This window comes from Vigna angularis, chromosome 3, assembly GCF_016808095.1.
Source record: "Vigna angularis cultivar LongXiaoDou No.4 chromosome 3, ASM1680809v1, whole genome shotgun sequence".
NCBI lineage: Eukaryota > Viridiplantae > Streptophyta > Magnoliopsida > Fabales > Fabaceae > Vigna > Vigna angularis.
Window position 1 is genome coordinate 16,490,316 of NC_068972.1, and position 22,893 is coordinate 16,513,208.

The 22,893-nt window shown below is 35.3% G+C and overlaps 4 protein-coding genes across 6 annotated transcripts; 2 read left to right on the forward strand and 2 right to left on the reverse strand.

Annotated features, from left to right (window-relative positions):
- Positions 1 to 2,183: 2,183 nt before the first annotated feature.
- Positions 2,184 to 7,388, forward strand: LOC108324243 (flap endonuclease 1). Of its 2 annotated transcripts, XR_008248098.1 has the most exons (19): positions 2,184 to 2,323; positions 2,413 to 2,529; positions 2,640 to 2,698; positions 2,837 to 2,896; positions 3,011 to 3,064; positions 3,197 to 3,245; positions 3,360 to 3,407; positions 3,520 to 3,585; positions 3,659 to 3,709; positions 4,011 to 4,130; positions 4,204 to 4,288; positions 4,406 to 4,487; positions 4,697 to 4,811; positions 4,951 to 5,007; positions 5,103 to 5,149; positions 5,240 to 5,294; positions 5,894 to 6,080; positions 6,935 to 7,025; positions 7,126 to 7,388. XR_008248098.1 is itself a non-coding variant. In XM_017557125.2 (18 exons), exons 1-17 carry the CDS (start codon positions 2,312 to 2,314, stop codon positions 7,004 to 7,006), a joined length of 1,149 nt encoding a protein of 382 aa, XP_017412614.1. In that variant the 5' UTR covers positions 2,184 to 2,311; the 3' UTR covers positions 7,007 to 7,025; positions 7,126 to 7,388. The 2 variants fall into 2 exon arrangements, 1 of the variants encoding a protein (XP_017412614.1); XM_017557125.2 differs by lacking the exon at positions 5,894 to 6,080.
- Positions 7,389 to 8,699: 1,311 nt separating this feature from the next.
- Positions 8,700 to 10,265, forward strand: LOC108325320 (germin-like protein 5-1). The gene is made up of 2 exons (XM_017558378.2): positions 8,700 to 8,929; positions 9,574 to 10,265. The coding sequence occupies exons 1-2, from the start codon at positions 8,821 to 8,823 to the stop codon at positions 10,116 to 10,118; spliced, it is 654 nt and encodes a 217-aa protein (XP_017413867.1). The 5' UTR covers positions 8,700 to 8,820; the 3' UTR covers positions 10,119 to 10,265.
- A 1,548-nt stretch (positions 10,266 to 11,813) lies between these two features.
- Positions 11,814 to 15,783, reverse strand: LOC108326324 (glutamate--tRNA ligase, cytoplasmic). Its single transcript, XM_017559755.2, has 6 exons — positions 15,518 to 15,783; positions 14,894 to 14,990; positions 14,524 to 14,677; positions 13,085 to 14,208; positions 12,443 to 12,910; positions 11,814 to 12,260 (listed from the first exon to the last, which is right to left on the reverse strand). The coding sequence occupies exons 1-6, from the start codon at positions 15,655 to 15,657 to the stop codon at positions 12,042 to 12,044; spliced, it is 2,202 nt and encodes a 733-aa protein (XP_017415244.1). The 5' UTR covers positions 15,658 to 15,783; the 3' UTR covers positions 11,814 to 12,041.
- Positions 15,784 to 16,587: 804 nt separating this feature from the next.
- On the reverse strand, positions 16,588 to 22,349 carry LOC108326008 (phytochrome A-2). 2 transcript variants are annotated; one of them, XM_052874674.1, is made up of 5 exons: positions 21,750 to 22,349; positions 19,074 to 21,143; positions 17,935 to 18,751; positions 17,186 to 17,476; positions 16,588 to 16,977 (listed from the first exon to the last, which is right to left on the reverse strand). In XM_052874674.1, exons 2-5 carry the CDS (start codon positions 21,124 to 21,126, stop codon positions 16,767 to 16,769), a joined length of 3,372 nt encoding a protein of 1,123 aa, XP_052730634.1. In that variant the 5' UTR covers positions 21,127 to 21,143; positions 21,750 to 22,349; the 3' UTR covers positions 16,588 to 16,766. The 2 variants fall into 2 exon arrangements, with proteins under 2 accessions (XP_052730634.1, XP_017414705.1); XM_017559216.2 differs by having other exon boundaries at positions 19,074 to 21,138; positions 21,750 to 22,345.
- Positions 22,350 to 22,893: the final 544 nt, after the last annotated feature.

Below are 22,893 nucleotides of genomic sequence, written 5' to 3' on the forward strand. Positions count from 1 at the left end.
TTCCCTTGTTCTTTTCTTATATCGGTTGCATGTGGATCCTGCTCAGCTTACATGTATCTTTTGAGTCATCAATTTGAGTCCTTGTTGATTAGTGATTCTAATGGTATACCCTAATCGTGTTTTTGTTATTCGTAGGAGCAGATAGAGTTTCCTATGTGTTTGGAGCCATTTTAGCCTTTCTAAAGCGTTTTGGTCATCTATAAGGTAAGTGAAGCTAAATATCTTGTTTTATGCTTTAAATGTTATCAAATATGAAATTACATGCCCAACTTGTCTAAAAATGATGGTTGAATGGTTGCATAATCTAATGCATTGAATTGGTTTTGTGTAGTTTGAAACTGTTTGCTTGGTGTTAAGTTGAGGGATTGGGAATCTAATAATTTGAGCAAATTGTTATTCATTCTAACACCTAAAATTGTTTTGAACCATTAATTGAATCGAGAATACTAATTTGGTCATCTGAATAGGTTCATAATTCCCTAATTCAGAGTTTTGAAATGTGTAGTTTTATGGTATGGTGCTGAGCAACAATTTTATCGTTGAGCAGCCTAAATGCGAATGGTATGGTGTTAAGATGTTACTTTGTACCGTTGAGCACCAATTACCATTACAAGTGAAAATGTGATAGCTTTGGCATTGAGCACTAGAAACTAATGTTGAGCACCCCTTATTGCGAGGGATTTTGTGATGAGCGTCTGCCTGAGCATCACTACTGTTTTTTATGATTTTTTTATTCTCAGTTTTGGCTTAGAATGGTTTTACACTATTTTCTATAAGTATATAACATGCATTATGATGCTTCATTGGTTAATAACATGATTATGAACATGTATAGAGTTTATTCATGTATGAAATTGTAATGATAATGAGCTTGTTGTTGCTTATGAATATGGTATATGTGTTTGACATAATTCCATGAATTAGTTGAGAGATTTTATGTTAGTTAAGTAGTTTTATGTATTGATGTAGGCATTCCAAAATGAGAGTTATCTTGACACTTTAATAATTATCCAATCTCAAGTAGAGAAAAGTGAAGTATGTGGTGAGAAAAGCAGAAGGTCCTAATATATAAGCATTACTTTGGTCCTAGACACCAAAATGATTAACCTTGTAGTGGTAAACCCTTTTGTTTATGACTTTGCAAGAGTATATATGTTACTACAATTGCATAACTCTCAAGAGTTTAACATCAATACATATATGTCTACATGGTCAAGTCTAGAATAAATGATTACATGATTTAGGATTGATTGATTGATATAACTTGCATATGTATTAATATCTTTGCTTTTGTTGCATGATTTCTCTTTTTTAGTAAATTAGCTTATCTTTTTTTTTTATCTGTTTGTGTGTTTTTTTTTTTTTACAGTAATCACTTAAATTATATGAAGAAACGATGATATCTCTATGGATTATGTGCTAAATGGTAAGCATAAGTTTCAAATAAAATGTTAGATTTTTGCAAATTAAATCTTTTTGTAAAGTTCTATTATTATATTTCAAGTTGAATGTAATAGAACTCTTAGTTATATTCGTTATATATATATATATATATATATATATATATATATATATATATATATATAAGTATTAGGTTACTGAAGCTCCCCTCAACTCCCAGCCACGGCAAGTAACCTTTTAACATCAATGAATTACGTTCCAGATCATAGCCTTTACTTAAAACAACCATATTATATAAAATTATTATTTAGCCATTTTGTGTTCCAATGTCACATAAATGTAACGTAATGTGGCAACGTTACACATACTTACGCGAATGACAAATGGCGCAACGTGTGGTACTCTGTTTTAAACATCATTCTTGAATAGATTTTGTTTTTTCTAAGAAAAAACTACAATAACCTATACCACCATATATCTGAGTTCTTATGTTCTTGTTTAACAATGATAATGCCAAATGATTTTCCCAAGTATTTACAGTATATTTTGAAAAGCAGATTTCAAGCGTGATATATTTATTAAAAGTTTTAAGTATGTAATTTTTAAACTATATAATACACAAAAATTGAATAAAAAACCTTAGTAAATTATATATATATATATATATATATATATATATATATATATATATATATATATATATATATATATAAAGACTTTTCATGGGCTGTTTGGGCAGTTAGACAGAATGGGCTGAGAGGCCCAATACAGAAAATATCAATTGCTGAAGAGAGGAGTGCGCGGGAAACAGTTTGTTCTCCTCTTTCTTTTTCTTTCTCTTATTCTGTCACACAACACTCCTTCATTTGATTTTTCTGCAAATTTCTGTTTTCATTGGTAGACAACCCAAATGGGTATTAAGGTAGTGGTTTTTTCATAATCCTAGTCCTCTGTTTTCTTTTCAATTTATCATAGTTAATATTAATTTTGTTAATGTCGATTGTTTTCTAGGGTTTAACTAAGCTTTTGTCGGACAATGCTCCAAAGTCCATGAAAGAGAACAAATTCGAGAGTTACTTCGGTCGCAAGATCGCTGTTGACGCCAGCATGAGCATTTACCAGTTCCTTGTCAGTACTTCCCTTCACAACACTTACCTTGTTTCAACAGCGATAATGATGCATTATAGTTACGTTATTAACTTAATATTACGTGTGTCATGTCTTGGATTTTGGTGCAGATTGTCGTTGGAAGAAGCGGAACCGAAATGCTCACTAATGAAGCTGGTGAAGTTACCAGGTAAATGCAGTAATAACTTCTTATGTTTTCAATCAGACAAGGTTAATTGTGATTCGGGGTTCTGGATTCAGTTTCTTCCTTTCGATGATAAATGTGGTTCGCTTTGTGTGATGATGGTGTTGGTTATGTGTCTTGTAGTCATTTGCAAGGGATGTTTTCGCGGACAATCAGACTTCTAGAAGCTGGGATGAAGCCAGTGTACATATCTATGCATTTTAACTTTCTCAAGCTTTTCTTTTCTTGTAGCCCTCCGAGGATGAGTTTTTTTTTTGTATAGACTGTGTGCTGAATTTTTCTAGTGCTGGTGTGCAGATATGTTTTTGATGGAAAGCCACCAGATTTGAAGAAACAAGAGCTGGCAAAACGGTACCTTTAGTGGATATTCTGTTTTTTTTATAGAGTTATGATTTTTGTTATGAGGTGGGGGTTTTATATACTACATAATTGTAACTTATAGAAAGTTCCTCAATAATGCTTTTCACACTGAAATTCTGTTAGTTATTCGAAGAGGGCAGATGCTACTGAGGATTTATCAGAAGCCTTAGAGGTATATGCGCAGTTTGTTGTTGTCTTTTCTCTTGGGATCCTTTTGTGACAGTAATTTTTCTTCTCTTAAATCAATATATTTCTCATCTATGGACTGGTTCTTCTTCTCATTTAGAGTGCCAATAAAGAAGACATTGAGAAATTCAGTAAACGGACGGTGAAGGTGGGCTTTTTGTTTCTTATTGGCTTTTATTTGAAAAGTTTTGCACGTTGTAGATAGATAAAGAACTTGGATGTTGGTACATGGTATTGATGCTATCTCCGTATTCTTGTAGGTGACAAAGCAGCATAATGATGACTGCAAAAGACTTTTAAGACTTATGGGCGTTCCCGTTGTTGAGGTGACATTGCATTACTAAAGTATTCATTGTTCTGTGCGTTTTTCCCATCTGATCAATTTTTTGGGTTCTACAGGCACCCTCAGAAGCAGAGGCTCAATGTGCTGCACTTTGCAAAGCTGGAAAGGCAAGCTCATACCTGTTGCGTATCACGTGATTTTTGAACTGGTTTCTTGAAATCTAAAATGATAATGATATTACTAATGCTTTTAAAACAATAAAGAGACTTTCTGGAAACAAAAAGATTGAATACTGATTTAAATTTTTACCACTTTTTCTTATAAAATCCATTTAAATTTCAGTTATGTTCTTGCTTTCATACCTTTTTCTTTGGATAACCATGAACTCATTCCTTCAAACTAATTGGTAGCATTTCCTTTAATATAAACTTTCTATAGAATTTATGCTGAATGATTTATGTATTGTAGGTTTATGCTGTGGCTTCTGAAGACATGGATTCCTTAACATTTGGTGCTCCTAAATTTCTTCGCCACTTAATGGATCCAAGCTCAAAAAAAATTCCAGTGATGGAATTTGAAATTGCAAAGGTCTTTTTAGCTTTCAAGATACTTTATTTTTTTACTTTCTGACATGCTCACGTTGGCATTTCTTTGGTTTCAGATTTTAGAGGGGCTAAATCTGACCATGGACCAATTTATTGACGTATGCATTCTTTCTGGCTGTGATTATTGTGACAGTATTCGAGGTATATTTCAACCCATATTTATTTGTATGATGCCTGGTCTAAGCTTGGTTTTATGATGTTTGAATCAGCTCTACATGCAATGTATATGATATAATTGATAAATGATATGTGCCACAGGAATTGGGGGACAGACAGCTTTGAAACTCATACGTGAACATGGCTCGATTGAAAATATGCTGGAAAAAATAAACAAAGAGAGGTTTTTTTTCTTTCTATTGAAAATTAACATCTTTTGCTTATGCTAGTTAGTGTTAGTCGGATGACATAACCTTGTGGAATAAGGTTTACTTGTTTCTCTGTTGTGACAACCAATCTAAAATACTCTTTTTGAATGCTAGGTTCATGATATTTAATTATGATATTGCTTTTTCATCCTTGGAAGTACTTATACTGAGTGCATTGGTTCAGGTACCAAATACCAGATAATTGGCCATATCAGGAGGCCCGACAGCTTTTTAAAGAACCGATGGTCTTAACTGATGAAAAGGAACTTGATATTAAGTGGACTGCTCCAGATGAAGAAGTAAGATATTCAGTTTTAGAACTTCAATATCATTTCAAGTGTACATGGACTCTCATACGCAAATACATTATATTGATTTGTCTATCTATATATTGTGTTCTTTGGCAATATAATTAAGCTGTATTGTGTTGCCTTACAGGGGTTAATAACATTTCTGGTAAATGAGAATGGCTTCAATAGTGATAGAGTGACTAAGGTATGTAGAGCTCTATATAGTATTATTTTGGATTGCTTTAGTACGATTTCAATTGCCTCTTCAGGAAAATTCAAATGATTTATATATGAATGTAGGCAATAGAAAAGATTAAAGCAGCAAAGAACAAATCATCACAAGGCCGGTAGGTTATTCTTAAGTCTTTGGACATTAATGTTAAACCTTTCTCGTTTCTTCTTGTACCTAACTCCTTATTTTTCTTTGGAAATAACAGATTGGAATCATTTTTTAAACCCACAGCAAATCCATCAGTACCGATTAAACGCAAGGTATGTATTCATTATGTCTATCATCTACCAAGATGTGGCCATCCGTAATTATTTTAATTTTGCAGAAAACTTGCAAGTTCTTCACCATAACTTTTACGATGAGAATTTTGGTTGGCTGTGATTCAGTTAATCTGTTTTTTCTCCCTAACTTTTCTGGCTGAAACTAAATGATGAACTATTGTTTCTTTGCATTATATTCATCATCTTAAGGTTTAATATGGATGATGAAAAAACTCTCCCATTCCATGAAAATGTATCATAAACATAATTTGTGTGAAGAATAGAGTATTAATTTTTGGAAGTTTAAAGTACAGATACAGGCCATGTTCATATGTCAAATCTGTCACTTTGTTTTCTTGTGATTGAATATCTGCTAAAAAATGTGATGAGAAACTCTTGTGTGTGTGGAAGCAAAATGTTTATCATATCATCTTCACCCTAAAGTGGATTTGGAGCTCTTCAGCCCCCTTGTTCACATATGTTTTTCACTGGTAATAAGTCCAAATAGAAAAAAAAAAAAAAAGCAGGAATTTTTCCCCATATTTACTAGAAATCTTAAAATCGACATGCTAGATAATTTTGGCTACAATTAATGACAGGAAATCAAATGCATGCTTAGATCTTTCAAACCAGCAATTGAGCGTAAGATGTTCTCTCTGCAAACTTGTAACTGGTCAAGGCCCATGGGTTTTGGCAACTTTAGCTTGCCAATGTATAATCTGGGTTCCGAGCTCCATACCTTTGTCTAGAGGTGTCTGATTTGGTGCCTGAAGCTGAATATCCCTGGTGAACCTCCAAAGTCATTCTGTGCTTATGCATATCTATCTTTCAGTCCAACATATAAGTGTTAACATGATTACAGTCAGAATGATAAATTATAGCTTTTTACAATCTGTTCTGATATTATAGTGATTCTTCCACAAATTTTGCTTAAGTAGTTTTGAAAACTATGTCAAGCCTTCTTACGATGCTCGAGTATATTTTATTACCAGTATGTATATCTCTTACCTTTGATTTATTGTCTGTGGCTTCACTTTTAATTCCTTTAGCATGTGGGCTTGTGGATCTTGTCAATTACTATTATAAACTTGTTTTGGAAGAAAAGCAATAGGGACTGCATAGCTTGTTTTACCTTATTTGAATGTCCGTTATTCTGTGTCATTGTTTAGGAGATGTTTAATCTTTTTCTTTTTTGCTGTTTTTTACTATTTCTCTCTTTTATGTTTTATCAATTTATTGATTATAAAAGGCCGTCCATTGTATATATTATTAGCTTCTGCCCTAATTGCTATATTTTAATAAAGCCCGACATGAACATTAAAGTTGGATTGGCACAGTAAAGATCAATAGACATTCTACTTGTGGTTGAGTTGGTTATGTGAAGTGCTGATTAACATTTTAGGTTGGCTACTTGGCAAAACCTGAGTAATGGGTTGGTCCCCTTCCTTTACACCCTTGATCTGCTTTAGAAGCACCATCTCTAAAAATATATGCCTATAGAAACTGATCAAAACAGAATATTTCTTCCCTGTTAAATAAAGCATTCAATGAAAAATACTGGGAGCAGTCAAACCACCACCCTCGAACAAATTACTGTTTTGCTTTGAAAGGTCCATGCTTTGACAACTTTTTTTGGACAGGAAACACCATCGAATAATGCTAAAGAAACTAACAAAAAGGCCAAGGGTGCTGGTGGTAGGAAGAAGAAATAATTTGCTGTGTCTTGATAAGGTTAGAGTTCGGAATGTCATTCAATTTTTTTCATCGCCTATTTTACTTCCCCTTTAGCATGCTTTGTGACCGTGCCTCTATTTTTCCTGGTATGTTGCAGTTAGTCTGAAGGAGGATTAAATGCGGTACTTCATTTTACAGAGATAGTCTCAATCCTCCATTAATGGATGTAATTTAACCAGTTTCCTTTCCTGCTGCATTCCATGACTATTTCACTTAATTTTGTCAATTCTGGATATTTGGACGCACCCAATTGTATTTACTAGTTACTATAAATTAAGGTTTTGTTAGAAGCTTCTACACTGGACAAACATCTAATTATGTTTATTTTATGAGATGGTATTTAACTGTATCTACCTTCAATATGTACAAGACTTCATCGAACTTTGGCGCAACTTTTTCAGACATATCTAATGCAATACTGTCAAAATATGGTTCAAACTTAAACATCACTTGGGGCTGGGTATCCAAACGATGAAGTAGGTAAAAAAGTCGTGGATGAATAATGATGCCACTGTAGCAAAACAATAATTGAGAAAGATGCACTGGGCTTGATCCCAAAATAAGTTGTCTTGCTATAGATACTTTATTTTTATTGCTGACAAATTGGTTTAGATTGCGATTGGCAATTAGTGCAATTTTTAGTAACTGATAAGTCGTTACTTTTCCTATACTGTAGACAACAAATGGAAATATTCTCCAAAAATTATTTATCGAGTTCTATATTTTGCATTTTCTGTTACTAAAAAGAGATTAATAGGAATGCTAAGTCATTGAGCAACAATTCCCAATAATCGAGTGTGCCCCTGCGCTCGCTCAACTCTTTTGTTATTATGATTTTTCTTATCTATTTTTTCTCCGATGAGACATCACTGCATTTTGAATGTGAAACTGCAACTAATTTCTAATGAGCTAATGTCCGCGAACGAGTTACTAGGTTGGTATTAATGACAACTAGATGACTAGTTATTTTCCTTTGCAATTAGTATACGAGGTTACTGTCTTGTCATTGCTCTCATTTAATAAACGCATAACGAAAATGCTCTGTTCATCACCACCAATTACAATTTTAACATGTTAGGCAACTTCATGTGCATTTTGTATAAGCTTTTGGTAAGTAATAAAACGAATGGATTGCCAATTTATTAAAAATCAAGTTATATGTATATTGTCTATGTATTAAATTTGAAGGAATGGCAACATCATCCTGAGAACGAAATATGAACTTATGATGAACAATAAGACAAGAAGCAGTTTCTAACATAGAGTTTAATGTCACGCTCTCAATTAAGAACGTGTCTTTACATTTGTACCACTTATTAAAAATAACTTCATAAAGGAATTATTTTAACACCATGTGTCATTTGATTTATGTTAGTTGATTTATGTTAGTGTTTATGATTATTATTATTAATTGTGGAATAATTTTGGACCAATCATACATAAATAATGTTAAAATATTATTAAAAAATATTCTGAAAGTATCATTATCAAATTTGAAAAGAGTGAAGACGAAAAGCAGGGTCTGAGTATCTGGCGTGTGGGGCCGTTGTATTTGTTTGCCTTTGGGTTTTGGGTGATCCAATTGGATAAGTTTTCTTTAAGTTTAAGAAAGAACAGGATGTCCCAAAATATGAAGAAATAAATACCCATTATAAACCAAAGCTTGGATATCTGTGATGCTATAAATATTAGTGTTCATCATCCCAACACTTTCCAACTACCAACTACTTTGCCTTCTTCTTTTTCCATTTCCATTTCCATTTTCTTAACTTATTCCCTTCAAAATTATATTATGGCTAACCACACTATGAAGCTGCTCAACTTGCTTCTTCTCTTAGCCACCACCGTCTCATCAGATCCTGACCTTCTTCAAGACCTCTGTGTCGCTGACCTCTCCTCAGGTTCTCCTCTTTTTACACCATTCTATTCATCTTTTACATTTTATATTTATTTTCGAACACAATCCCAAAAATTAAAGCTTTTTATCTGAAAATTTGAGTTTCCCCTCAATTCTACTTGCAATTCAGTTTTACTGACAAAAAAACTCGGTTTGTAAATAAATTTACAATTTTTTTAAACATGCAATCAAAAAAATGTCTGGTCCTCCTTTTTTCTGTTTCCAGCAGTTTTTTCCTCTTTGAATGATTAAATTTGATCCTTTCTGTTCACTCTTGAATTCTTTTTTTCTTTGCTTACTTTGATTTTCTTTAAACCACGCCTAACTCAACATCACTGTCCAAGACATTCCACTTCTACCTACTACTTTAATTTTGCTTTCTCCTGACTCCAGTGTTTAATCATTTTAACTCAAATATATATAGTATTCCCACTCACATCATTAACTTTTATTTGTCTCTTTCCTCTATTTATCAACACATCACACGTCAATACTTCCTTTGTTTTTATTCTTTCTAAAAACAACCGTAAATTGCATCATTTTCAAGCATAACTCACAACTGGTGTATCAAAATGTTGTTAAAATTTATGTTAATGTATGATTGTCCTAGTAATTAAAGAGTGGTTGTTACTATGACTAAAAAAACAGGTGTGAAAGTGAATGGATTCAGCTGCAAAGAAGCATCTAAGATAAATGCCTCAGATTTCTTCTCGAACATACTAGGAAAAGCAGGATCCACCAACAACACCTTTGGGTCAATAGTGACTGGAGCGAATGTTGAGAAAGTCCCAGGACTGAACACACTTGGTGTGTCTCTGTCAAGAATTGACTATGCCCCAGATGGCATAAACCCTCCTCACACTCACCCTCGTGCCACTGAGATTGTCTTTGTGCTTGAAGGCCAACTAGATGTAGGCTTCATAACCACTTCCAATCTCCTCATATCAAAGACCATTAGCAAGGGTGACATATTTGTCTTTCCAAAAGGCTTGCTTCACTTCCAACAGAACAATGCCAACGTCCCTGCTGCTGTCATTTCAGCCTTCAACAGCCAACTTCCAGGGACACAGTCAATTGCTACAACCTTGTTTTCTGCCACACCTTCACTTCCCGACCATGTCTTGACCAAGACCTTCCAGGTTGGTACCAAAGTCGTTCAGAAAATCAAGTCCAGGCTTGCACCTAAGAAGTAAAAACTGCTACATTGGTTCGGCTATCTTGTGTCTTCTCAACAATAAATACTCCTTATTCATTCTTTCTGAAAATTTCAAAACCATTATCATATAATGTGAAGATAAATTAAAACTGCTTATTCTATAAAGATTGATCCAGATAGCTAATTGTTTCTCTTTCTCCATTTTCTTTATCATCTCTTCTTTTAATCTTTTGTCATTCACCTTACATTTCGTGGTTGGAACAACTCATAAATTTGTTTAATAGTTTAAATTTGAAAGATCTTGCATTTCCGGTTATTAGTGTATAACATAATCTTCGATCTAAACCTCAAAGTCATAGGTCTATGACTTCTTCCGTGTAAATTGTTCTTGTTTATGACGTTCCTTTGCTTTAAGCTTTTCTTTTTCCTTTTACTTTACCTTTACTTATCTATCAGTTAATACGTAACCATATAATAGGTAAATGGATCCCACAAGAACTGGCTGAGTCTAATAACACCACAGATCATGTTATCCAATGGCACAAACCAAATCTTAAATTAGGTTTTCAATTTCTACAGAGACTATTTTAATATGCAGAATTTCAAAAATCTTTTATCATTTGTAAAAAGATTTATTTTAGTATAGATAATGGTAAAGATTAAAAAAACTTACTTTACAATGTTAGAGTGATGGAATTTTCAAGATTTTAGAAAATAAAATATCTAATATTTTAATCTGTATAATCTTGCTGAGTGAACCTGCATCCATGAGAGTAAACCAAAAGTAGACTGTTAATCAAGTTAATATATTTTGTTGCCAATTTTTCGGTTTAAATCATTGCCATTTATGTGGATATATTTAATTCGATTATAGTCCTCCAGAAAGTATCTTATGATTTACTTTAGTAGTCGGAAATTTAGTTGTTTTGACAAATCCTTATTACTACTTAGAATAATGGAAATAGGCATGCTATGATTTTAATCATAAAAGTCAATAAAAAATTAACAAACCTAAATATAAATTTAACTATATTTATAAATTACAAAAAATGAAAAAAATACTTTATCAGGAAATTTTTGGTTGAAAGCTCCTTGATTATAACACAACCATCTTTCATTATTGTGCCTCTTATAACAATAAAGTGGTGTTGGAGTAAAATTCACGGCATTTATACTAATTCCTCAAGTTACGATTTTAGTATTTCTGATTTTAAACTGCTTTCAATTTTTAATTTGTTTATATTATATCATGCACTACGCTAAATGAAATTATTTCTTCTCATATTTTATTAAATTAAACAAAAACTAACAGTGACAACTAAATAACATTATTTCCTTATCTCTAGGTAATAAATAAAATATTGTAAAGGAACGGCGCCAAACTTTTCATTTGTAATAAATAAAATAATAAACTACAGCAAACTTATGTCATAATTTGTTTATTTATTTTATAAACATTATACAGCTTTCTTAATTCAAAAACCCAAAAAAAAAAAACCTTTTTGTCTAGAAAACCCCACTCACAAACATTCCCTAGTAATCTATTTAGATGAGAGGAAAATAAATAAACAATAACAACGATACAACTTGTTTAGTTAAGAGAGATAATTAAGTTAACTTCCAAAAATTAAAATTAAAATTTTTCTCACATTTAATATCCTTATCCAGATTTGTTTACTTCTTTCCTCTGAAAAAAGAGAGAGGATAACATCCTAAGCTATCAAGTCAAGTGTTTCAGCAAATGAGTAGAAGTATTTTCATAAAGGCTACAGCAATTTGTCACAAAAGAGAAACAAAAACTTATCCAATTGCTAGTCAAAATCCACTTACAATTGTTTGCTTACAAACATAATACAGTGCGCTAGTAAACATAATAGTTCCACAAATTTGTTATCCTCATTACCAACAATGCTGAGTGTGAAAGTGGATTGTGTGCCAAACAGTTTTAAGGTCAAAAATATCACTTCGAACCTGTCTGCTGCCTGCCATCAGGAATTGCATAAAGCACAATGGGTTGTGAGGGGCGAATGAAGGGTACATCACACCTGAAATATCCCTTTCTCTCAAGCTGCAATACATCTCCACGCTGAAGATTTCGCATGTTGGAGTCTCCATACGCTAAAATCTCCTTTTTGGTACATGGGTTAAGCACGTCAATGAAATCCTCCCCCTCTTCAAGCTGCAGTCAAACAATAACATGAAATATTCTGTAAGAAATATTGGAAACAACTTTTATTGTTTTCATTTTTTCTAATACAAACTTAGGAAAACCAAACAACGCCTATACTTTTTCCTAATTTATATTTCCTAAATTTTTAGTGATAGAAACAAATGGGCTGAAACAACCAGATGAACACATACCTTTTTCTTTGTAATTAGGTAATCAAACTCCACCAATGTCAGGCTAACTAGTTCATCTATCTCGGGAAGCCAAGTGAGTTTCAATTTGGTGGTCTTCACAGATCCTTCAAGATGCAAAACACCACTCAACCCTGTGATATTTCCATCTTGGTCCTTCTCTATTTCCTTCACTATGGCATTTCCCCAATCCATCAGTGTTACCTCCTCACCTGCTGATATAGACTCTGCATCAACATGGTCAATCCAGATCCTTTTAGTATAAGTTGTAGCTTTATCTCCGGCAGCTTCATATTTCTTGTGTCGAGGTATGATGCGGACAAATGGTTTCTCAGGACCATCAGTGAGAGTCAACAACACACGTTTGCCTGCAATGACAGCAGTGTGTCTAGGACAGACAGGATCAATAATCTTCTTATTAATAGTCCACAGCTTGTCCCATTCCATGAGATTGAGATTTTTTGATGCACCCTGTATAGTATCAGAGAAGAGTCATCAATATTCTTACGCATATGACCAATATAAGATTGCACACACATAAAAAGGACAGCAATTGATAAACACAGTCTACTCATCATTTCTACTTTGAAAGAGAATGCATCTTTTTTCTTTATTTAGTAAATGAAAGCAAGAACTTCTACTTACTTGCTCAACAATAAACTGTATCAGTGCTTCAATTTTCAAACCTCTTCGCACAATTCCTTGCACAGTAGGAAATCTTGCATCATCCCATCCATCAACTTTCCCATTTTGTACAAACCATAGAAGCTTTCGTTTGCTGAGGAGAGTGTAAACCAAATTCAACCGGCTGAATTCATAGATAAGAACTTTTCTAAGACCCATGTCCTCTTGAATTCGGTAATACTGAGCATTGCGGTCATGGTATTCACTTGATCGCAGGGCATGTGTGATTCCTTCTCTAGCATCAACATATGGACAAGCAAAATCATAAGTTGGATAAACTTTATACTTGGATCCAATTCTATGATGAGGCATTGGATTGCAACGATAATAAACAGGATCTCGAAGTGATTTGTTGGGGTCCTGCATATCCAACTTGCCCCGGATACAACACTGCAAGCCCCTCTCTGTTCCAGCAATCATTTCCTTCCACAATTTTAAGTTCTCCTCTACACTATTATTCCTGCATTTGGATTCAATGCCATCCATTCTTTCCTTTTGCATTTGTTCACGTGGAGTATCATCAACATATGCTTTACCCTGGCGAATTAAATTTTCAGCCATTTCCATCAACTCAGGGAAGTAATCTGATGTATAGGTAATTTCTTCATATTTAATACCCAAAGTATCAATATCTTTCAACAGGTTGTCCACAAATTCATTACTTTCTTTAGCAGGATTGGTATCATCAAAACGCACAATAACCTGGCCCTGGTATCTCTCAGCAAAATATTTGTTTAACAGAGCTGCTTTTGAGTGTCCAATATGAAGATAGCCACTTGGTTCGGGTGCAAATCGCAAGCGGACTTTTCCAACTTCAGCATCTGGAAGATCTATTTCTGCTGAAGGTTTGCTTCCTCCTTTTTGGTTCTCAGATACAGCCCCATTCACATTCTTCGCTCTATCAGTGATTACGGACTGGTCTTTTGACTTGTTTGCTGTTGGCTCTCCCGATCCTTTTTTGCCAACATATGCGGACGTGACTTCGTTCAAGGCAGTACCATGTTCTGTCACTATCGAATTGAACCATCGTACAAGATTTGTATATTTCTTTGATTTCCTTAGACTTTCCCATCTCTTTCCAGAACCTGCAAATAATAGCAAAAATAGAATCTATCTGAATACTGGGTCATAACCTATAAGCTGCCAAGCTAACATGATAAAAATAGAGAAACCGAAGAGATTTATTTTGGCTACACACTACCACAGCATTATGTAAAATTATTGGCCATAATATAGTTCCTGTGCTCAAAAGAACAGCCACACACTAAACCTAGTAGATCCTGATGGTTTGTTGGCATGGATACAGCATAGCAATAACCTCAAAATGCAATCATAAACACCATGATTTTCGCTTCCATAGGCAGTTTGTGTAAAAAATAGACGTAATTAAAACATTTTACCTGCAAGGCCTGCCCAGATTGCTATGTCTGCAATTGACAACGAATAACCAACCAAAAATGTACGCTTCTCCAAGTACTCATCTATATATTTGCATGCATTCTCAAAAGCAGGGCCTGATGAGAGGATAGGAGCATACTCTAGCCATTCATCAATCTGAAAAAGCAAAAGGGAAATGAAGAAATAAGATGATAGTGAGTTCATAACTAGAAGTAAAAGGATTCGCACAAAAGAACCATTTGGAAAACAATTCAAGAGATTAATGTAAAGCAACAGTGTAGTTGTCATGAAAAATATTCATCCTTCCATCTTCACTAAAACATCTTCAGGGACTCCATGCATTATTTTATTAAGTTACACAAAGAAAATCACCTGGCTAGATTCAAATGCATTTTGTCCATAGAAATTGGGAAGACTGGCAACCCGCCCAATATAACGTAGAAGAGCAAAAGTTCCTTGCAACTTTAGCCTGCAAAGTAAATGCACTCGTCAACTAATAATAGATAGTACACAAGGGTGTTAATATCTAGCCATCACATAAACCCTTGTGTTTTCTCTCTTCAATTTCGAGATATTATTAGTACAATACGCACAGGAACCAAATTGAACATTGCCACAATCCATGTAAAACGCTATTCACACGGAAATGAAAGTCATATTAAACTTAAAACCCACATCACACTACATCATAAACGTACTAAATGATTACCATGGCTCCAAAATTGTCGATTGTACACAAAGTGGGGGCTTAAAAATTCAATTTGAAAAAAAATTTGCCAATCTTCTAGGATTGAAAACGAAATTCAACGCACATAAAAAATACAACGCTTCTGATTCTTTAGATTGAAGCATTTAACAAGTGCAGCTAGTTGTTATTCCGAGAAGTAAACATAGTGGGCGTGAAATGTTGAAGACTTGGGAGAAATGAACTTTGGGGAGGCGAAAAGTTGAAGAATTTGCAGAAATAAACAAATAGAGAGGAGATCGGAAATGTACCCATCGGAGAAGAGAAATGTAGGGGCCGAGTCGGTAGAGAGAGAGGTGTCAATCGAGGGAGATATTCCGGCGAGCCTGGCAGCGACGATTACCGGTAACGGCGGAGAAGATGCGGCGAAAGCAAAGGTTTTGATGTCCATGCTACGCTAGATTAACACTAAATAGACACTACACAGAACTTTGTTGATTGCTCCTTAATAGGTTCGACTAGGTTAAGGTTTTAAGGTGTTGAAGATAACTTGGATTTTATGTTCACTCTTCACTTCTCCACGTTCCAATTTTGACTTATTTTTTTGTTCTTTTTTTCCAACTGGGAGTTTTTGAACCCGAGCCCATTGAAAAATTGGCCCATTGAAAAATTTTCATCTCGAGATGAAGAAAAAGGAAGGTGTTTTTACTTTAAACGCAACATTTCCATAACAGCACCTAGTTTTGGCAACTCTAGTCAAAAATATTACAAATTTTCAATGCACTGGCCAAGCCTTACCTGGTTTCCTTATTTTTTTTTTTAGTTTTAGTGCAAAATATTTAATGCTAAAAAACTGGGGAAAATTTTGAATGATCAGGAAATGAAAGAAATTTAAACAAATAAAAATATTATCCTATGTTTAGATCACAAGACTAAAATATTTTTATTATAAGATCCCTTAACAACTTCTTTCCGTTTTTATAAAACTTAAAACCATGCAATTTATTAGTTTATTCTTATTGCAAGTTCAAGTGAATTTATTTCAAGTCCAAAATATTTCAACTGTTTTTTTCCAGTTTCTTTTTGGTCATTAATGTGAATCAGTTGTACTGTTGTACAATGTACTCGCTAGATAAAAGAAACAAGACTAACAGATAAATAAAACTGTGTTCACAAATATAAACATGTAGTCTATGTACAAACCAATAAACTTAAGACAACTTATACGGCTGAATGCAGAAAAAAGTCACGTGAAAAACCATGGGTAAAAAGAAAAGTTAAAAAGCAGGATAGGTTTTAACGTTCTATTCTGCAACAAATGATTCATGACGATTGCTGTTTTTGCTGAAAGAATAAAGAAAGAAAAACTGGACTGAGAATAGATGAAGAAATGAGAATAAGATTAATAATACATTATCTACAACGTACACGTTACAAGAAGTAGTTAAAGAAACGTGAAACAAATAAAGCGTTACAATGGATGCAATTAATTTCTAGCTCCGTCCTCTTTATGATGTACAAAACAGATTGTGTTGCATCATCTTATTCTTTTCCAAAACTTTAAGCTTTCAAATTATGGGCTGCAGCAAGTTCAGCAGAGAGGATAAAAGCTGATTTGCCTGCTTCCCTTAGATAGCGAACATCTCCATTCATGAGCTTCAACAGCTTTCTGCTGATCAGTAGGCTCATACCCTCCTCCGATTCTAGTCCATTATTTCCAAACATCTGGTTCAGTAATGCTTCTGGCACCCCACTCCCACCATGTGTTATGCTACATAAATACCAAAAGTACACATTAATTAGCTCTTTATGTGGTAATGCAAACTAAGTTAAGCTGTAAATCATTTTATAATGCAAGTCCTTTTTGTTAATCATGCATGAGTACATGTCGTACTGTTTTCTCCGGCCATTTAAATCACATAAATGCACAGTACTTGAGTAAATAGCATAAATCAAATTATTAAGCATAGAACAGTTACCTGAGCTCTAACTTAACAAGATGGACCGACTTCCCTAACTGCTCTTTGGTTAGAGAGCCTGCTACAGCAACCTGGCCTCCATTTGGTGTGAAATTGATGGAAATAAGTAAGAAGTCAGCCAAGACCTGCTGAAGCCTTAGACTATCACCGTATAAAGTTTCCATTACGATTTGTTCTGCAACATCATTGACTATTCGGATACTCTTTCCATTACTTTTTGTCATGACTTGGCTAAGGGAGGCAATCATTACTTCATGCAGAGTAAATTCAGCCATCTCAAGATCCAAGTAACTGTTAAACATAAGGGAGAGAAGATTTATAAAACTGTTAAGGAAAGATGCCAAGACAAATAAATGAGGGAAACTGTCTATTTTTTGATAATTTTTCACACACAAATTAACCTAGCACTACAATGAATAGTAAGCATCCATCTTTGATTATGCCTTCTCTAAAAAAAGCGTATAATTGAATATTCTATATAGGTAACACCATAAAAGAACATGACAAAACTAAATAACGAGAACAATGAGATTAACAAAACATGACAACAAACACCCAATATCAGTTGTGTTATAATAGTACATTTTTTTGGAGTTTATTTGCACGAATGAGGTTAACTTTGTAGTCTTGAGTTTCAGTGAGGTTTCAAATTGGAACTTCTTTGCTTTCATAGGAGCTCCACCTAATAAACTCTTCACAACACATAAATCTATATAAGGGAAAAATATAACAATAATCAGATATCATACCCGTCTAAGATGCTGTCAAGATCTGAGTCATCAAGAATTTTGCTAAGTTGCCGCTGGCACTGAGCACTAGTATGCAGAAATTGTTTCTGTTCTGTTCCCAATTCAGTACCCTCCAACATTTTCCGGGAAAATATAATCCCACATAAAGGATTCCTGATCTGCCTTTTCATGTAAGTTAATGCATTCAATCTCTTCAAGGCAGTTTTTTCAGATAGACGCTGAATATGCAATGCTTGCTGGAGTTCCGGGCTAGCTAGCTGTAAGAAGCAGAAGACCCCAGTAACTAGGCCCTCTACGTCCAACTTCTTACTCACAGAAAGTAGGCACTCTACATACTTGCCATTCCGAGCGAAGAAACCAAAAGCAACTTTCTCTGTTTCTGACCCAGTCATGGCTTTATTAAGTACAATGCCAAAATTAACAAAAGCTTCTTGGTTCTTTAGTCGACAACAAGACATCTGGGTGCCAAAAACCTCTCCCAAAAGCATTTTATCCATCACCTCCTCTCGCTTCCATCCAGTTAACTTTGACATAGCTGGATTCCACTCACAACACCAGCCAAATTCATCTGTGCCAAATATAGGGGGGATTAATGGATTGGGGTTCTGTACAATTGCCTTGTAATCACCTTCAATACGGGTGAATTTGTCCATTACATTCTTCTGAGCAGTTATATCATGAGCCACAAAGCAAACACCAACAACATTGTCTCGAAGATCCCTGCTTGCACAAGCGTTTACTACTAGACTAATAGGACCAGAGTCCATCTTGGACCCGAACGTTTTGATCTCAAATTGAACATTCTTCTCTTCTTCACCTAATTAACAGAACATAGCAACAATTTAAAAATATGCAAAGCAGGTTAAAATAATCTAATCCCATTGTATCAGAGAAATTGTACCAAATCCTCCCACCGAGCCCCAAAAAATATAAAATGAACACAAATCCTAGGGTGTACCATTTCTTCTCAAGAAACTGTCAAAAAGACACCTTTCTTCTGAGAATTCTCAATAAATGCAACATTCATGGGTGGCTTTAGGAAACATAATAGACAAAAGACACAAACTAATTCGTCGACAGGGCTTGAAAAATAAAGAAAATAAGTGTATAGAAAAGGATAAGATGGATAAAGAACATACCTTGTAGTGCCAAGTCAAGCATCTTCTTGACTCTATCAGTTGAAGAATCCTCGACAAGTGTGAGTAAATGCTTTCCAATAGCTTCACCAACTGGAAGACCTGTCAACTCAGCAACTTTTATGTTCCACCCGTTTACAAGCCCATCGACATCAACTGCCAAAATAGGCACTGTTGCTGTTTCAATCAACCTAACCATCTCGCTTGTAACTGCTTCCAGTTCCTGCATCCCTTCGATCTTCAGATCACTTAGTTTTGTATTAATTGCAGTTGTCTGTAAATCTGTACCCTCAGAATCTCTGAATGCATTTCTCAGTATTAACTGTAAGGAATGAATGGCATCCATTTCATAGTCCTTCCACGGCAAGCTCCTTGCCTTCACGACTTGAAGGAAAGCCTTGAATGACGATCTCGGATGCATCCTCCTACCGTCATCTTTTTCTCCAGCCTCATGCTTTGCACCACCCCATCGGATTTCTGCAGCAGTGTGTGACCGAAACCAAAATACCACGTCTTTCGAAGTAATTCTGACAGCTGCCATTCCACACACAACATCACCCATAGAAAGAGCCGATGGGAAGCCTGCATCAGACAAGCTATCCGTACTCAAGCCTGTGGAATCCATATGGTACTCGGACAGCCACAGAGAAATCTCTCTTATCTGGGATTCACTTGGTGTCACTCCTAATCTCCATAACTTGTTCTTATATAAGAGTGCTGCTCCATCACATTTCACTAGATCCATTATATTAGGGCTCTGTGATACAATTCCAAGGGGTGCATCTCGCATCAGCATATCACACAAGAGTGTCTGTGTGCGGAGGATATTCTTCTCAATAATCTGATATTCTAACTCTATTTCTTTGTTCACATGGATGGCAAATACTTGGGCCAGAAATTCACAAGCATACCTAAGAGGAAAGGGAACGAACCTGGGAGTAGTGTTATGGCAAACTACCAAACCCCAAAGTCTCTTCCTTTTTTGTGGCTGAACAGCATCAGTGTCACCATCTTCTTCGTTGTCATTGACTACAACTGCCATGACCAGGGAAGCAATTGAATCCATGTTTGCCATGTATTGAGCATGACAACTATGAGGAGCCCTCAAGGTGGAACCACACAAAGTCAAATCAAATGGGAGTTTTTCATCTTGCAGAACTTTAACGTGTTTTGCATGACAATCAACTATCATACGGACCTTGTTCTTCATAAATAAAAAGCGTGAAGCCTGGGGAATATCTGTGGCTGGATAATGCAAACCCAAATATGGCTCAAGGCCTGGCTTTGTTATCTCAGCAATCACCTCCCCATGGTCATCATCGTGAAATTTATAAGCCATCACCCTGTCATAGCCTGTGAGCTCAAAAACTTCTTGAACCATTGTATCACATAATCTGTCCATGCTTCCACTAGGCAAAGATTGCAACCGGGTAATTGCTTTGGCAGCAAGCTTGTAAGACTGCAAGGCACCAGCTGCAGTCATGGGAACTTCATAAGGCTTGACTGGCTCAAAGTCAATGATCAAACTGCCAGTAACACGATGAATAATCGCATAAAAGGGCTTCCCAGAGGTCTTGCAATGAACAAGGATCGGGTTAAGAAGTGAAACCTCCCCAAATCCCAGAGCCTTTTGCAATGCAGAAGCACTAGGTGCTGTGAACAAAGCTTTTATGTCAGTGCCAATGCCAAGGGCAGGGTGGTCACCAACACTGGGGACAGCATGACTAACCATGGTCAGCATTTCAGGAGCGTTCTCACTGTATGCAATGACCTTGCATGTTTTCTCATCTAAAGCCAACAAGCATCCAAAAGGCTGAATCATCTTTCCTCTCTGTATGTGATGGAGGTAAGCTGTCGTAACTTTATCAGACCTTGGTTGATTGACTCCATCAGCTGTACCAGAGACTCGCACCGAACTGGAGTAATCAAAGGAACTACCAGACTCCTCAAAAGTTGCATGAAGCTTTGCATCTACAGTTGTCTGGGCAAGAACCCTAGCACTATGTCTTGATCTCCCTGAATTGCTGGATGATTGGCTGGGTCTCGAGGAAGACATTTTCACTCCAAACTGCACTTCAAATGTAAATATAAGAAGAGTAAGTTAATTGGAATCATATAACAACCTAAGAAAACAACTTAAATCTAATATCGATTTACTCCAATGCCAATCTCTCCTCTCCTGCTCATGTAACAATTCAACAGGAGAAGAACAAATTTCCAAAACCTTTTCAATATGACAAAGTATCCAAAGGCTAACCTGCCACTAATAACTTATTCTATTACCCAATCACAGAATACCAACAATCCCCACTCCTCACTTAAATAAATACACATCATTATTGTTCATCTCATCTCTAGAGCCTATGCAAATTATGAACAACAACAACCCAATCATCCAACTCCACATGCTTACAGATAGAATAAAACTGGGCACTATTATTCTTGATTTTCAAGAAAATTGATCACGCTGTACGTCAATACAGAGAATAACTAAGAGCCGACAAAACAATTCCAGTAAAAAAATAACATATTAAGCTGAAAAAACAGACACCCATGAAAGTCAACAGGATAACATATATGGGGGAAGAAAAGACGGGATGGCAGGAGGAAGGGGAAAGGTAAAAGTAAAATCAGGAGAATAGAGAGTGGAGAAAAAGGTAAGGGTGGAAGGAAACGAACCTCGAAAGGGAAAGAGTGAGAAGAAGAAAAGGAAGGAAGCAATGAAGATAACGGATGTTAAGGGTTAAAATAAAGAAAAGAGGTGTGGGCAACAACACCCATGTCTCCCTTCCTCTCCGTGGAATCCAACTCCCTCTTCGAACTCACCACAACTGTGACCAGGGACCGCCATGCCACAAAGATATCATTTTTATAGTACCCACTTCCACAACCATGTGAATGTGAATGTGGGAGTTACTGGGGAACGAACTCAGACTGAAATAAATAATAAAAAAAACACTAAACAAAATCATCATTATTCGTTCAACAGTTAAATGCTTCCGATATTTATGAGTGGCCAATAAACAAAGATGAACATCTATTATTTTAGAATAACACTATCAATTTCCCCCTTCTTATGTTAAAAGCGATAAAACCAGGTGAGTGGGCATAATATTTAAACACTGTTAGAAAGTATATGAACAGTAAGTTAGAGTTGAAAACAGAGATTCATGGTTTACGTAAAAAATTAAAAATTTACAGTGTGGAGATTAATAAAAAAAGATTTGAGCATTGAGTTGTGAGAAAAAAGAATTAGATTTGGTTTTACAGGGGACAAAAGTTTAGATTGTGTGTGAGAAAGTGTGCATTTATTAAGGATATAAAAAGTAAGTAAAATGTGCAAGTGGGCTTGGTGTTGTTATTGGTTCACTAAAACAGACAATAAGGACAGTTGTGGATCATGGATGGGAGGTTTTACTACGCCTGTTGCCTCCTGCTTTCACTTCATCACTTCCTTTCAACACTCACCTTCCATTTCGGATTTCATCGCGCCACCCAATTACACCCATCTTACAACCACTTTCATATTTCATATGTTAAATCTCATTCAATTTTTTTTAACTCTTATGGGGGGATGCAGTCCAAGTATATGTAATAATGTCACTCGCTATTGGTGAATGAATCAGCAAATGAAAAGGAGTGCGTAGAGTGAAAGAAAGAAGGGTTATTTTTTATTAATATTTGTGGGGTAATTCGCTGTGATTGGATAGCCGTCCCATACCTTGGGTTTGGAGATGAGAAAGAATAATAATAGTAAGAACAAGAAAGAGAGTTATGGGTATCACGTGCACTCCTCAAAGCTGTGTCATGCTGCAGCTGCTGT

Excerpts from the sequence above, each read along its gene's own strand:
- LOC108324243 (XM_017557125.2), top strand. Across the intron at positions 3,710-4,010 it reads CACTTTGCAAAGCTGGAAAG|GTTTATGCTGTGGCTTCTGA; the intron begins GCAAGCTCATAC and ends TATGTATTGTAG. Across the intron at positions 4,812-4,950 it reads GGACTGCTCCAGATGAAGAA|GGGTTAATAACATTTCTGGT; the intron begins GTAAGATATTCA and ends GTTGCCTTACAG.
- LOC108325320 (XM_017558378.2), top strand. The coding sequence starts at position 8,821 with ATGGCTAACCACACTATGAAGCTGCTCAACTTGCTTCTTCTCTTAGCC. Across the intron at positions 8,930-9,573 it reads TGTCGCTGACCTCTCCTCAG|GTGTGAAAGTGAATGGATTC; the intron begins GTTCTCCTCTTT and ends CTAAAAAAACAG.
- LOC108326324 (XM_017559755.2), bottom strand. The coding sequence starts at position 15,657 with ATGGACATCAAAACCTTTGCTTTCGCCGCATCTTCTCCGCCGTTACCG. Across the intron at positions 14,991-15,517 it reads ACATTTCTCTTCTCCGATGG|GCTAAAGTTGCAAGGAACTT; the intron begins GTACATTTCCGA and ends TTTACTTTGCAG. Across the intron at positions 12,911-13,084 it reads TACAGTTTATTGTTGAGCAA|GGTGCATCAAAAAATCTCAA; the intron begins GTAAGTAGAAGT and ends GATACTATACAG.
- LOC108326008 (XM_052874674.1), bottom strand. The coding sequence starts at position 21,126 with ATGTCTTCCTCGAGACCCAGCCAATCATCCAGCAATTCAGGGAGATCA. Across the intron at positions 17,477-17,934 it reads CTTGACAGCATCTTAGACGG|TTACTTGGATCTTGAGATGG; the intron begins GTATGATATCTG and ends TATGTTTAACAG. Across the intron at positions 16,978-17,185 it reads CTTGTTAAGTTAGAGCTCAG|CATAACACATGGTGGGAGTG; the intron begins GTAACTGTTCTA and ends GTATTTATGTAG.